Source organism: Notolepis coatsorum, assembly GCF_963971535.1.
Source record: "Notolepis coatsorum genome assembly, chromosome: 6".
Classification (NCBI taxonomy): domain Eukaryota; kingdom Metazoa; phylum Chordata; class Actinopteri; order Aulopiformes; family Paralepididae; genus Notolepis; species Notolepis coatsorum.
Genome location: NC_140170.1, coordinates 124,015,197 through 124,030,810, shown reverse-complemented (window position 1 = coordinate 124,030,810; position 15,614 = coordinate 124,015,197). Strand labels below are relative to the sequence as shown.

At 43.8% G+C, this 15,614-nt stretch overlaps 1 protein-coding gene across 2 annotated transcripts; it reads left to right on the top strand.

Annotated features, from left to right (window-relative positions):
- Window positions 1-219: 219 nt before the first annotated feature.
- nicn1 (nicolin 1) lies at window positions 220-14,343 on the top strand. 2 transcript variants are annotated; one of them, XM_084316910.1, is made up of 7 exons: window positions 220-387; window positions 1,251-1,441; window positions 2,913-3,092; window positions 6,425-6,538; window positions 6,970-7,032; window positions 7,367-7,471; window positions 13,278-14,343. In XM_084316910.1, the coding sequence occupies exons 2-7, from the start codon at window positions 1,286-1,288 to the stop codon at window positions 13,317-13,319; spliced, it is 660 nt and encodes a 219-aa protein (XP_084173036.1). In that variant the 5' UTR covers window positions 220-387; window positions 1,251-1,285; the 3' UTR covers window positions 13,320-14,343. The 2 variants fall into 2 exon arrangements, with proteins under 2 accessions (XP_084173036.1, XP_084173037.1); XM_084316911.1 differs by having other exon boundaries at window positions 1,177-1,441.
- Window positions 14,344-15,614: the final 1,271 nt, after the last annotated feature.

Below are 15,614 nucleotides of genomic sequence, written 5' to 3'. Positions count from 1 at the left end.
AGAGAGAGAGAGAGAGAGAGAGAGAGAGAGAGAGAGAGAGAGTGGGAGGGCTGTAGTCTCGCAAAAGCCTCTCTCCAACCATAGAGCAAGGCTGCCATCTATTGTCTACACCTGGTAATAATGCCTTGCTGTCCACAAACATTACTTGTTCATCACCATGCTGCTGGCCCTTTAAGACTCTCGTGTCGCCTTAGTAACGTTCACATTCAGGAAGTAGCATCCACAGCGTTTTTAGACTGAGAACGGCTCGAGTCAAATGTAAAGCGTTTAACATTATGCAAACACTTCCATGGCTTGACCGAACCCAGATTGTTCTCCCTGAACAAAGGACAGGCAATGAGCAAACAAATCTGCTCTTGATTGATCGCTACCAACACTAAGAAAAAGGTCAGCTCACCTACCAAAATATCTAGCTTGCTAATGCCAACCTGCTTTCGCTAACTACAGTAGCTTGCATTTCTGTATGACTGATCACAATGAAGCTGCCAGTTGTAAACTGTAATGACTTATAGCAAGCGTATAGCACTTAAATAGACCATATAACTGTTTAAAAAAATGCTGTTTGTTGTCGGTCAATGTCGCTGTCCATGGTGCTAACTAGTGTGGCCAGGAGGACGGGACGTTTTCTGTGGACATCACTGTAGGCTACTGTTCGCTAAAGAATAAACAAATGCATTACTTACCATTCAACCTATCATTGGTTGAGCTAGATCTGGCTGAACACATATTTTACTCAACTCAGTTGATTGACTATAATTATCCAGGGTTGCAAATTGCATTGCTGGCCTATTTGCTCTTGAATGAGGAATATGCCTATGTCACGCTAATCTGTGGGGGCCACCCATAGTTTTATACTATAGTAGTTTGACTGAGCAACGACCGTGAATCTTACTGTCAGATCTGCATGAGGACAAACAGTTGTAAGCTATCATCTGAGTAGTTTACTTCACCCTGCCAATCACTCTGCGGTTTGAAATTGTATGTGATGTGATGATTTGTGAATTATACATGTCATTCATGATTACAATTGTGACCCTCCACTATCTCTAACTCACAGTCCTATTCCTGTATATGATAGACAACCGCAATGTTAGTGATCTCCCAGTCATCTCTTGAATCAAGTTAGACCAATTTAAACCCATAGAGAGTGATTTTAAACAACCTCTTCACCCACAGTGACATCTAATATAGGCGTACTTGCCTGAAAAAAAGAAGAAAAAAAACCATGCCTTGAAATACATTTTCATTAGTCCTAGAAATCACCCCTCCCACCACCAGAATCAAGATGAGTGACAGCAGCAGTGACGAAAGAACAAGACCTGTGACCTGCACCATCAAGCCTCCAGTCAATCTGCAGATTGGAGACATCTCCAAAACTGACACATCTCGCTCCGGTGTCTCTGTCGTTGACATCACCCTCCCCTTCGGAAAGACTGCCAATGTAAGTCTCTACCCATAGGGATACAACAGGTAGATCAGCTATATCTCCATGTCCCTACCAGCCTGTGTCTATATGCCTTTACGCCTACAGCAAGATTCCAACTTCATGTGCCATTTATAGGCATTGGAAGAGGTTGGAATCTCCTAGTTGGGAGGTCGGAATTACGACCTCAGTACACCCCAGCTCGGAAATACCAAGGGAGAAACCATAGATATGTAAATTATAATAAGTGTTTGTGATTGTGTGGCTTGTTTCTGAGCACAATATAGCCTATGCTGAGAATGCATGTAACATTACAAACATGTTAAAACAATGTTATTTACAGTTTATGGTTTATGCCGCCCTGTAGACATGATGGTGAGAGACCATGTCCGAGTTACCATACAATACATAGGCCTAATACAATATTGTATTCATTGGAATTAGTAGCCTGTGTACAGCACATGGAATGGGGAATATAGGGTGAAAGTGCAAGAGCAGACCGAGGATTCAAAGGCTTTCAGTAGGTCGAAATAATAAGATACAATAAGACACAGCTGTCACAGACATACCAGTGCAAAATCATTTTAAAGTGCAACAGGAGCATTGAAGAGCTAATGAAGATTAATTCAAAATTCAAACAGCCTTTACACAATTAGGGTATTAGTGTTTGGACCTGAAATGGGTCAGTTGCCTGTGACTGATCGGTCTCCACCCGACAAGATAGAAAGTGTGTTTCAATAAGCCTGGGGTGAGGAAAAGTTCTTAACATTTCTGGTCATTGACCTACTTTTTTAGTATTTAAGCATGAATGCAAATTATTTTCTAATGGAGCGTTGCAGCTCATTAACTCAATAGGCTCGATCTTCAAACGCTTTAGCCCAGAGCAAGTTTATGCAGAATTAATATCTCTATGAAGCACTTTTGTGGTACTGTCTTTATCTTCAAATGGTAATAATGTGATTTAGATTAGATTAGACCCACTGGCACATGAGGCAGAAGTGAACCCACAACTACGGTTCCAACTAAAGAGCTTCATGAAGGAGACTCACACCAAATTCATTAAAATGGTGTTTGCCGTCCTAGTGGGACCACGACTCTGCCCGGAAGGTCAGGAAGGGTCATCATGTCGCCCCACCTGGAATATACTTGCATTTATAGTATTCTTATGACTTGTTTTGCCATATAATATGGTGCAGTGCCACAGCTCATTGGCCACGTTTGTCATGGTAATTCTGACAGGACTTGGTATAGGCCTATAGTATTTGCTAGTATATGCTCTCTCCCATGTTATTCTGAAATTCTCAGTAGCTGGCTGTCAACTTTTCAACTAGATTAGTCATAGTATACATTTCTGTATATATTTATTTCTAGAGGCAGCATAGGAGACTATTACAATTGTCACCACTGTATCCAAGTTGCCTATATGTCAGTATGTCCATCAAGTGAATTATTGTCAAAGTCAGTTCTCTGGCATCATTGTTCTTCCCAGATCAGGGACATTTCCTTTAAGAACTACTACACAGCCTTTGTGACGGTGCGCTTGTTGAGGAGGGACCCGGGGCAGGAGGCACCTGCTAGGTGGCGCACTGCCCTGAGAGACCTGGCCCTGATGGACAACCCCCATACTGAGGGAGGCTCACAGGACTACTGCTCCATACACAGGGCACAGGTAAATGTGTGTGTGTGTGTGTGTGTGTGTGTGTGTGTGTGTGTGTGTGTGTGTGTGTGTGTGTGTGTGTGTGTGTGTGTGTGTGTGTGTGTGTGTGTGTGTGTGTGTGTGTGTGTGTGTGTGTGTGTGTGTGTGTGTGTGTGTGTGTGTGTGTGTGTGTGTGTGTGTGTGTGTGTGTGTGTGTGTGTGTGTGTGTGTGTGTGTGTGTGTGTACGCGTGCGTGTGTCCATGCATCTCACCCTATGACTCATACGTATATTATGTACCAATGGAAGCTGTCAGGACTACTTCGTCACGCAGACTGGAGTCTTGTGTCTCTAGTCCCTGCACGGTTTGTCAGACACAGTTTGTTCTGTTGATGAATATCAATAGCTCTCTCCAAGATCATAGGAATGGCACATTCCAAATGTTATTTCAGGGTGGATTTAACCTCTTAATTCCACTGCAGGCTTGATGACACGCCACTACAGTATATCTGCCGCAGCTGAAACTCATATCAAATCCATAGACTAACACCCTCTTTCAGCGTTAAGCTAACACAGCCTGGCACAGATCAGCATTGTTTATTCTCCGACTGAGCTGGCTCTGGAGGAACGCCAGCCAACTCCCGGAGTGAGAGGCTCTAAGCTGGGCACTGTTCATGTACAGAGGCATTGTGTACTGACTCATTGTTTATTTGTTGTTTTGTTTTTGTTTACTGTTGAGTATTGATGAACTTAACTCATTCAGCGCCAGTCACGATGATAGTCGGGTTAACTCGCCATCGCTTGAGCGCCAATCACGAGTATAGTCGGGTTTTAATCGTTATTTCTTTTATTAACGATATCCATTCATTTTCATCCATCCATGATGTTATTGTTGGGAATGGGTCTGAGCTCGCAAAAGGGCAAACACCGCCGGCGGGTATTGCACTCCACTGGGAATGGTGTAGTTTCTTTTCTGGGACGATCCTAGCCGTGCGGGCAGGGGGGCGCGCCGGTCTAAACCACATTGCATGCGTGCACGAGGAAGGATAATAATGATGATCTAGCGTTGATTTCAGGAAGATTCGATAATCAGGCGAAAAATTACAACGTGTTTAGTGTATTCCACTAAAACGCTATTATCGTGTCTTTCTCTGGAATTACTCAGAAGCACCCAAAGTTATACTTATACTTAGTTATTCAAAAGGCTATAAAACGGAAATGTACTGATGAAAAAACAATCCGTTTTGTACATGTTGACTGGATGCAACTAACTGATAATCGACGGGTGTATTAGACCCATAGCTATAATTTAAGATATATTTTAAGGACTCGCAAATCTCGCAGTCACCCCATTGACTTACAGCGGTGGCGTACTAGCGCCATCTCCTGGATTAAGCGATGGCGCAGAATGAGTTAATGGCCAGACCCGAGATATCTCGGGTTTTGATCCTTTGATATTTTTCCTCTGATCCCCGTTCTAAATCATCATCGGATCATTCTAGCCATCCCTGGCTTGTTTGTATATGTTTTTCTTTTTTATCCACTTTTTCTCCTCCTGATTTTCTCTGATTTTCTCCCATCCCAATTTAGTCGTTATGCCAATTCCCCCTTCCCCTTCCTGGTCGTTGCTCGCATGTGCCCCCCACTGGTCGGTCTAGGGAGTCCTGAAGTCTATCAGATGCTTCCTCCGTCACATAGGAGACAGCCAGCAACCTTTTTTCACCTGCCAGCGCGGACTCTCATTGGTGAAGTGTAACGTGTGGGAGGTCACACTACCTTCACCATATCCCTTCTTTGCTGTGCAGGCGCCCTGACCGACCTGTAGGAGTCGCTGTTTACAACGGCCAGAATACCACCCACCGGCTTCCCTCCCGCTGACTCTGCCAATTGAGCCAGTATGACGGCCGGCCAAGCCGGAGGCAACGCTGACAGACGGATTCGATACCGGTGTCTCTTGCGTTGGTGACGAGCGCTTAGACCGCTGTGCCACCCAGCCGCCTTGTTGTTTGTATATGTTTGAATTGCAATGCCGATCGACTATCACCAGGTGGCAGTATCGTCTGTGTCTGAACTGCAATGGCTTGGGGTTGATACACAGCCTCACTTTTTTTCTTCCTTGGTAGTGGCCCCTCCTGCTGGAACAGAAATTCACATTGATCGCCTCGAAATTCCGTTGCCTAAGCGTATTTGACCATCGAAACGTGTATAGACATATACACTGGTAATCGCGATGGTGATGCGATTATTTGGAATTATTCTTCTTGGAATACCTTCTGGCTAAGGTAAGGTACATTCTATGTCTATTTTACCGAATCTGAAACGTGTTTTTCTAACAATCACAGTTCTGTGTTTCACCGGACGAAAAACATGCTTGGCAAACACGATCACAGTTTTGAGTTAAAATGACCCCCCCCCCTTGATGATTTTGTGAAGGTACATATATACATGTCATATACCTTTGATTTGGGAGTATTTGGGGTTTCAGGGGATCAACCAGAACGGGTTGGGCTTATTGCACATAACGCGTTTTATATTTATATTAAAAATACTGGATTTTCTTGGAAATGCGTGATGTTTAGCGTGTAATAAACTACAAACTACAGCGTGTAGAAACAAGCCATTTTTCCCATGTTGCACTACAAGTAATGTCTGTCAAAATGAGCCACACCATGTCTCCACAGCTATAATACAGAACACACACAGCTTCGCAAACATAGTGAAACGACCGTGGACACGACTATCAAGCTGGCAATCTAGCTGTAAAGATAAGCGAGATGCACGGCAGTCAAAGAGTTAAGTGTGAATGTTTATTTAGATTTTTTTCTTTTTTACTTCTGATGCAATGGGCTGGGGCCAGAGATGTTGTGTCATGATCTCTGCTTCTCTTTATTAATTCAGTGCATTTTATCACTTTTATTTTCTATTATAATTTATTTATGTGATGCAGCGAGGGCGATACAATGAGATGTAGTAAGGATTGCCTTCTGCAGTGGTTCTCAACCTGGGGCTCTGGACCTCTGAGTGGGTAACTAGGTATTTGTATTGAGTTTAAATTACCTATTGTGTGTGTGTGTGTGTGTGTGTGTGTGTGTGTGTGTGTGTGTGTGTGTGTGTGTGTGTGTGTGTGTGTGTGTGTGTGTGTGTGTGTGTGTGTGTGTGTGTGTGTGTGTGTGTGTGTGTGTGTGTGTGTGTGTGTGTGTGTGTGTGTGTGTGTGTGTGTGTGTGTGTGTGTGTGTGTGTGTGTGTGTGTGTGTGTGTGCGTGCGTGCGTGCGTGTGTTCATGCCCAGGGACACAAGGTAATAAGGTAAGAACAGAAAACGGCATGTTTCATTTCATAGGGTCGTTCATTGTTATGTGTCGTGCAGATGCTGGTGGAGCCAGACCATGTGATGTCAGTGAGACTGGTCCTCAGGCAGCCTTCCTCTGCCTGGCTCAACTTCAGCCTGGATCACATCAAAATACATCCTCACGTGGAGCCGGTAATAACCACGCACTGATAGGGATTTTCCACTGATTTGGGGTTTGAATCACCCCTTTTGCCATAATTACATACAGTACACGTTGGAATGTATTTCTTTGCACAAGAATGTGAGGTTTCCTCTGGACACTGACAGTATTTAAAATGACCTCATTTCCTTATTACCCTTCTCAATGAAGTGAAAACATATGCTGTCAGGACTGTTCCTGTTACCGTGTTGTCACTTAACCACCAAGCTGCAAAGAAAATGAATGCTATAGAGTATCTTCCATTCTTTTCTATTTTAGGTTAGGGTGGGGTATGAGGTTTCCACTAAGGTTAATGTTAAGGTTAAGGTAAGAGTTAAGGTATGTTCTAGGATTGCAGCTTGACCAACACGTGATGACCTTTGTGGTTTCAGTTTGTGAATCAATACTTCCTTCCTCCTTCCAGGACCCATATGCTCCTGATTGGCTGTCTGACTTGACCTTTGTTGAACAGCACCCTGATCTGGAGGTAAGTGTGTGTGTGTGTGTGTGTGTGTGTGTGTGTGTGTGTGTGTGTGTGTGTGTGTGTGTGTGTGTGTGTGTGTGTGTGTGTGTGTGTGTGTGTGTGTGTGTGTGTGTGTGTGTGTGTGTGTGTGTGTGTGTGTGTGTGTGTGTGTGTGTGTGTGTGTGTGTGTGTGTGTGTGTGTGTGTGTGTGTGTGTGTGTGTGTGCGCACGCGCGTGTGTTGTCTTATGGTCTCACTTTGTGTCTGTGTGTGTGTGTTGTCTTATAGTCTCACTCTGTGTGTGTGTGTGTGTGCGTGTGTGTGTGTGTGTGTGTGTGTGTGTGTTTTTTTTTTAACAGGGTCTCCCAGACCCCCAGACTGTGTCATCCAGCATCCAGCAGATGTGGGCTCTGACTGAGGTGATGCAGGCCAACCAGACTACAGCCTCCATCGGCCGCTTCGACGTGAGTCATTCAAAACACTCACTGGTCTGTTAGTACAGCTTCTGGTCATTGTGTGTTTCAAAAGAGGCATTTTGACGATTTGTACCCCAAATCCCGAATCGTTCTGCTGTGACATAGTGATAGTTGCACATAGCCATGTGCTCTGTGTCTTGAGAGCTTTGGCCTATAGTGAACTGCAGACACTATTTCCTCAACAATTTTCATCTGTAGTTAGCCCAACTCGAGGAATGTTTGAGAAATAGTGTCTGCCGTTCACGGTCTGCTCTTTGTATGTGTGGATATTATTGTGACGTGCTTGTGATTGTTCAGTAAATACTCATCAGTATGTATGTGTACTGGCTTTCTGTTTGCAAGTTAAGCCATGTAAGGGACAGTTCGGGACAGGTCTACACATTTCAATTCACAAACACCATATTTGCCTTGTACTCACTTGTACTCACGTTTGCAATGGTCTTGATTTTAGTTGATTTTGGAGGTTCCACAAAGCAGGTTGTTGTTTGCTTGATTGTATGTATGAGTGTGGATACGGTCTGTATCAAATCAAACGGTTTAGTATTTCTTTCAATATATTAAATTCAAAGGCAAGCATTGTATAGCGATATAAAACTGTATGTACTGTAGGCAATCTAATTGCTCTAATTACATTACTACATACAGCAATTACATTACTCAGGTAGCCACTGGGGGGCGCCATTTCCATATTTAAATGAAAGAGATTTGGCTCCAACAGTATATTCAGACTAATCAACTAACAACACTAAAACCTGACTAATCAACTAACAACTCTAACACCTGACAAATCAACTAACAACCCCAACACCTGACTAATCAATTTACAACACTAACACCTGACTAATCAACTAACAACACTAACACCTGACTAATCAACTAACAACACTAACACCTGACTAATCAGCTAACAACACTAACACCTGACTAATCAGTTAACACTTTGATCGCCATGGTTAAATTCATAATTTACCATCCCTCGCCATCTCTATTTGTCTATGGAGAAGTTCCCCTTCTTTGCAGGGCTATAACTTTTTAAATTGTATTGCTAAATTGACATTATTATGGCCCATTCAATGTCCTATATCTATTGTTCAGGGTGTTTCAAGTTTCTTTAATAGTTGTCATACAGAAGTACAGAATACTTTCATACAAAATGCTTCTTACTGTTACGCTCCAGAGACTGTGCTAGACAAGATAGTATCAAATAACATAGTATAGCATGTAATTTTAGAAGAAGAAAATGAGGTCACAGTGTTCGGTATAGACATATGTACAATGTTCTGAGTTACCATATAATATACAATACTATGCAGTGTACTAATGTACAGTACTATATAGTGCAAAGCAGAAATGGGATGAGGTACAATTTAGGTACAATTTACAGTAAGGTGTACGAGTTGTAGTGCAATCCTTCATCAATAAATATAAAGTGTGGGGAGTGGGTGCTACAGTGTGTTTGTTTAAAGTGGGTGTGTGCTATAAAGTGTGTGGAGTGGGTGCTACAGTGTGTTTGTTTAAAGTGAGTGTGTGCGTGTGGATGTGTGTGCTATGTGCGTTTGGTGGTTGTTGTTGTGTAGTGTTCATTCATTGTTCGTTTAGCAGCCTGATGGCCTGGGGATAGAAGCTTCTTCTGAGTCTTTCTGTGCTCGCCTTGAGACTCCGGTATCGCTTGCCTGACCGCAGCAGTTCAAAGAGGCAGTTGTTCGGGTGACTGGAGTCTTTAATGATTCTCTTCGCCTTGCCCTTGCAACGCTTGTTGTAAATGTTCTGGAGGGTGGGGAGCCCCCCTCCAATTGTGCGTTCGGCTGAACGTGTCACTCTTTGTAGTCTGCTTCGGTCTTGTGCAGTGCTATTCCCAAACCAGGAGGTGATGTTGCCGGTCAAGATGCTCTCTATTGTACATGAGTAGAAGTTCTTAAGGATCTTCTGACTGACTTGGAACTTCCTTAGGCGCCTGAGGAAGTAGAGGCGTTGTCGTGCCTTTTTCACAACACTGTCAATGTGTGTGGTCCATGTCAAATCCTCGGATATGTAGGCTCCGAGGTACTTAAAGCTGTTGACTCTCTCAACCGGTGCCCCGTCGATGCTGAGGGGGCTGTAGTCCTTGACCCCCGACCTCCTGAAGTCCACAATCATCTCCTTTGTTTTGCTGACGTTCAGGGAGAGGCTGTTTTCCTGGCACCATCCCGCCAGGACCTTGACCTCTTCCAGGTAGGCCCTCTCGTCGTTGGCAGAGATCAGGCCCACCACCACTGTGTCGTCAGCAAATTTGATGATTGTATTGCTACTCCGCTGAGCCACACAGTCGTGTGTGTACAGGGAGTAGAGGAGGGGACTCAGAACACAGCCCTGGGGGGCCCCTATGTTGAGGGTGATGGATGAGGAGGTGCAGTTGCCTGCTCTCACCACCTGGGGTCTGCCAGTCAGGAAGTCCAAGACCCACTGGCAGAGGTCATAGTTCAAGCCCAGGTCCCTGAGCTTGGCTATGAGTATGGAGGGGACTATGGTATTGAATGCCGAGCTGTAGTCGATGAATAGCATTCTCACATAGTTCCCCTGCCTCTTGTCCAGGTGTGATGCTGCTGTGTGCAGCACATGGGCTATGGCGTCCTCCGTGGACCTGTTGGGGCGGTATGCAAATTGCAGGGGGTCCAAGACTCCATGTTGATGGGGAGGGAGGAGCAGATGTAGCCCTTTACTAGCTTCTCAAAGCACTTCATGGCTATGGAGGTGAGAGCTACAGGGCGGTAGTCGTTGAGGCAAGCAGGCTTGGATTTTTTGGGTACAGGGATAATAGTGGACTTCTTCAGGCAGGTGGGGATGACAGCCTGTTCTAAGGACAGGTTAAATATGTCAGTGAATACTGGGGCCAGTTGGTCGGCACAGACTTTTAAGACGCGGCCGGGGATGCCGTCCGGACCTGCTGCCTTCCTGATATTCACTTTTTTAAAGGTCCGCCTCACCTCATGCTCTGTTACCCTGAACACTGCGCCTCCATCAGCAGCCGACCCCCCCCCCCCCCCATTGCCGTGGCTTGTGAGCTGGTGTTGTTATTACCAGCATCAAACCTTGCATAGAAGGTATTGAGGTCATTTGCTAAGGAGATGTCACTGTTCAGTTTGAGGGAGGCGCCTTTGTAGTCTGTCATCGTTTTGAGCCCCTGCCACATAGCTCTAGAGTCAGCTTGTTCAAACTGGAGTTCAATTTTATCCCTGTAGCGCCGTTTGGCCTCTGACACTGTCCTCCTTACGTTGTATCGCGCCACCTTGTGGTCATTCATGTTGCCTGCCACTAGGCCGTCGTTGTATGCTTTGGTGCGCTCTCTCAGAGCTTCACGGACGGATTTGTCTACCCAGGGTTTTTGATTTGGGTAAACTCTCATTTTGGTAGTGGGGATTGTTTCTTCCACCATAGTACAAACATAGTCCAGCACTGTTTCCGTGTAGACATTAATGTTATCTGTGTCGCGGAACACATTCCAGTCTGTGCAGTCAAACGCAGACCGGAGCGTCTCCTCTGACGTCAAATCCCATTTCTGCACCTCTCGCGAGACTACAGGAGTACTTTTGATTCTCTGTTTGTACATTGGTGAAAGAAAGATTGACGCGTGATCTGATTTACCAAAGCCACTATCAGAATGAGCCTTGTAGCCACCTTTAAATTGCGTGTAACAGTGATCTAGGATGTTACCGCCTCTGGTGTTGCAAGTCACATGCTGATAGAAGTCAGGTAATACCTTTCTCAGATTGGCGCTATTGAAATCACCCAGCACCAAAATGGCGGCGTTAACGTTCGCCGCTTGTATTCTATTTACCTCGTCGTGGAGTCTGGAGAGCGCGACGTTGTTACTGGCTTGCGGTGGAATATACACTCCTACAAGGATGATCGCCGTTAACTCCCTCGGGAGGAAGAAAGGACGACACTTGATGGTTATATATTCCAGGTCTGGGCAGCAGTGGTTGGATAATTCCTTCACGTTAGTTGGATCGCTCCAATTGTTGTTGAACATGAAGGCAATACCTCCTCCACGTTGTTTACCGGACTCTGCTCCCCGATCTTTGCGGTGGATAAAGAAGTGTTCGGCTGGTTGGATTGCGTGGTCTGGAACCTCCGGCGTGAGCCACGTTTCGGTGAAGCAGAGAACGTTGCAGTCCCTAACGTCTCTTTGGTATTGAATCCTTGCTCGGATGTCATCCAGTTTATTGTCAATTGATTGTACATTGGCTAGCAATATACTGGGCAATGGTGTTCGGTGGCGTCTGGATCTCAGCCTGTTACGGATCCCAGCTCTCTTCCCACGCCGTCTGGTTCTTTTGTTCCTGGGATCAAGGAACAAAGGATCTGGTCCTACTCTCCGGAGGATCTCTTCAAGCCATTGTTGCGGTTCGGAAAGCTGGTCCAGTGAGTAATTCAATCGGTAAGTTTCCCGTAATCCGATGTCTATAAGTGACGGTCATACACATTAAATGCACCTACTGTTGGTACAGACAAAACTCTTAAAACTATAAATATTAACAAAAGTAAGCACAGTCTCGACGGAGCGAACAGAACAGCAACGTTATACTTTTTCATTCACATATTCATACTAAAATACGGTCTAAAGTATAAGTATGTTTTTATCGTTTTCTGCAGCTTTCTCCAGAACTTGATTTATAGCCCCAAATGCATTATATTGATGATGAAATACAGTTTGATAGCGATCGGTGCCAGATAAAAAATTTCAACTGGAGGTACTTCTAGAAGTTACTACGTATCATCTGATGTTGACCGGATGGGCGGGGGGTCGTTTATAATTCCGTGGCCAACGTTAGATGATTCATGTAGTGTGGGTGATATGGTCATCAGAGCAGTTAGTAAAGAACACGTTGGAAAATAACGCTGGATCTTACCGTATCTTCCTCGCGCCGTTGGACGATCAGCTTGGAGTAGACAGTTTTCTATTATGGGATGTTGATCTAGATGAACCATTTCCAGGTTGTATAATACTATATACGTCCAAATAACGTTGTTTATTGAGTTAGGGCGAGCGATTGATTATCCAGTGTGTCGAGATGGAGTCCGGCTAACGATCGCGAGTGCCCGGACGAAATATGGGTGAGCACTTCCTGTTTGGCGTGTCACTTCCTGTTGGGCGATCTGCCGATCGGCCACCAGATGGCGCTGTTGAACCGTTAGACAGTTGAGTGGAGCTCAGCAGTATATCTCAGGTCCCCGGAGGAGAAATATGATTTCGATCACAGATTTTTGAAATATTGATATCAAAGACATGTTACGGCGTCTTCGGCAGAATGAGCATGGCGGGCAATGACGAGTTTCGGCGTTTCCGGCGATTAAAGTGTTAAGAACACTAACACCTGACTAATCAGTTAAGAACACTAACACCTGACTAATCAACTAACAACACTAACACCTGACTAATCAACTAACAACACTAACACCTAACTAATCAACTAACAACACTAACACCTGACTAATCGACCAAGAGACTCTAATGATGAGTCGACCACTGATGAAGATGATGATGACAGAAATGTAGATGACCAAATTCATGTCATGATAAACTGAATCTGTCATGATAAAATGAAAGAGTGTACAGAATGCATATGGCAGATTATTGAACAAGAGCATTCCAGGAGAGAGACAGACGGGCCTATTACTATTTCAAAATAAACTCAGCCGTATGTTCTCTGTTCATCTGTCTTACCATTGATCCTTCCTTTTTGCTTACTGAAAGGAATGGGTATTGTATGCGGAGACTGATAAAAACACTGTTTAACTTTGCTTTCTCTACCAGGTGGATGGCTGCTATGATATCAGCCTGTTGACCTTCACGTAACATGTCTGGATATACTCTTCTACACACACACACACACGCACGCACGCACGCACACACGCACGCACGCACGCACGCACACACACACACACACACACACACACACACACACACACACACACACACACACACACACACACACACACACACACACACACACACACACTCGCACACAGTTGAGCAAGGCCAGAGTGCTAGCAGTGGCAGTGAAATGGGTTGCCAGATGCCCTGCAAATGGGACAAACCAGCCAATTGTCAATGAGAGGATCTTCAACTTCTGGTATCTATCTATTCTCTTTCGTGGAACTACAATATTTGTATCTGTAATATCTGTAACCTGCAAATACACAGCAAATATTTGCAGGTTACAGTAGCAGTATTTTACTAACTCTACCCGCTGGCTAGAGTTGTACTTGTTGGCTGGTAACATAGATGATATTGAGCCTTCTATCACAAAGTCTTGGGAACTGTTCAACTGGCCGTCTCAGTGATTTGTCTGGCAGAACCACAGATGCTGTATCGAGGGAGTATGTCTTTCAGATAGGTCTGTGGTAGACTAATTGGATTAGACTCCCAGCCAGTACTGGTTTGGGGTAAGTCCAATTTGAAGCAATGGCTGTGCTCATTGCTTCAGATTTATAGGGTTATGGAAATTATGACCTGTTATTACGTTTAATTTGTAAGAAATTAATGTTGTAATGGAGGTCTCTTCTTAAGTCTTCACAACTTGGTAGCAGTCCCGTCCCAAAACATCTAGATCCTGGCATCACAGTCTATGAGTTGGGACAAAAAACTGCCACATGCCTACTTTGAGTGTGTCCCCACATGACTTTGAACCTGGGTAATACAGTGGCCCGGGCTGAGAACTCAGACATTTTAATGCATATGAAGCATATAGTAAGAAAAATAAAACAGTTTGAATGTAAAAGCAAACAAACACACAAGAATGTGGTTTGTTAGGAGGCATATGCAGGTGTAACCCACTGGGTGGCAGCATTGGCTCATTAAAGTTGAGGTGTGTGTGAGTCCGAGAGGGGGGGGGGGGGGGGGCTATTATGAAGTTATTACAGTTTCACAGTACTGTGTGCATGTTATTTGATGGTCATGTAAATATTAAAATATAAATAAATATAAACTCCATATAACTGAGTGCTTGTTGTCATTATTGAACATTTTGGGATTCATAAGGGAATACTTTTGCTATTCTTAGGATATCGTACATCTGCTGATCTTGGCCTTGACAAATATCTCTGTGCCTCCTGAAAATAATAAAGACTGCTTATTTTCCAAAAAAAATTCAATAATACAGAATCTCAAGAGGCTGTCTTTCTTCCATCAAGGAAAGGAAGGCAACCTATACAGTATTTTCTGTTTGTTTCTATAGATAATATCAGTAACAGAAGAGATTAATACAATCTTTACATATTATTTGAATACACAACATTGATTATTCTGTATTTTCTTATTACCACAAAGAACATTAAAATATGTAAAACCATCATGTTTGTTTTCACTTGAGCTTGCTTAACAGCATTGCAGTGTGTAACATATATTTCCTTATTTGCTTATTGAATTTGGCTGAATATTTGAGATGTTTCCCCTCTGCCTTTATCATTAGCCTGACTCGGATCCTCAATTTGCATATTGCTTGGTGTTATTACTCAGTCAGAATTGATCACCCCTGATACTGTATTCCATACATCTAAGTAGGGTTAATCAGGGTTTACTCTATGTTAGCATTGGGGGCAATACACTGATTAAATCACTAAAAGATTGAAATTGAAGATGTGATAATGTTCATAGGTTCATAATGTGTTTCAATATGTAGCTAGTGAAAAATATTGACTTCCCTCAAGAAATTTACAAAAGTTGGCAGGACTAACTAACTCATGGGGCATATCCTTGTAATATAAGTTAACATCACCATGTCTACTTATTAGTACTATTCTAGTACAGGGAAGACAATTATATGTACCAACACCACTACATGACCTTTACATTGGGAGTTAAATTGATTGGGCAGTGGTATATTGAAGAAACCCTATAAATTAAATGCCTACCCTTAAGTCCACCAACCTCTAATGTCCATGTGCTGTATACATCACAAAAGAAGTCCTAATTGTTACATAAGTACATGATGCAATTCTCTGCCATGATCCAACCGGTTAATGGACTAGTCTTCAGGCTTTTGGGTCAAATACAGTAGCTGTCTATGAGGGCGAAGAAACAACTCTACAGCCGCACTGTATCAATTAGCGCTCTATAGCAGAACCATGTTGATTTGACAGGACCAATATG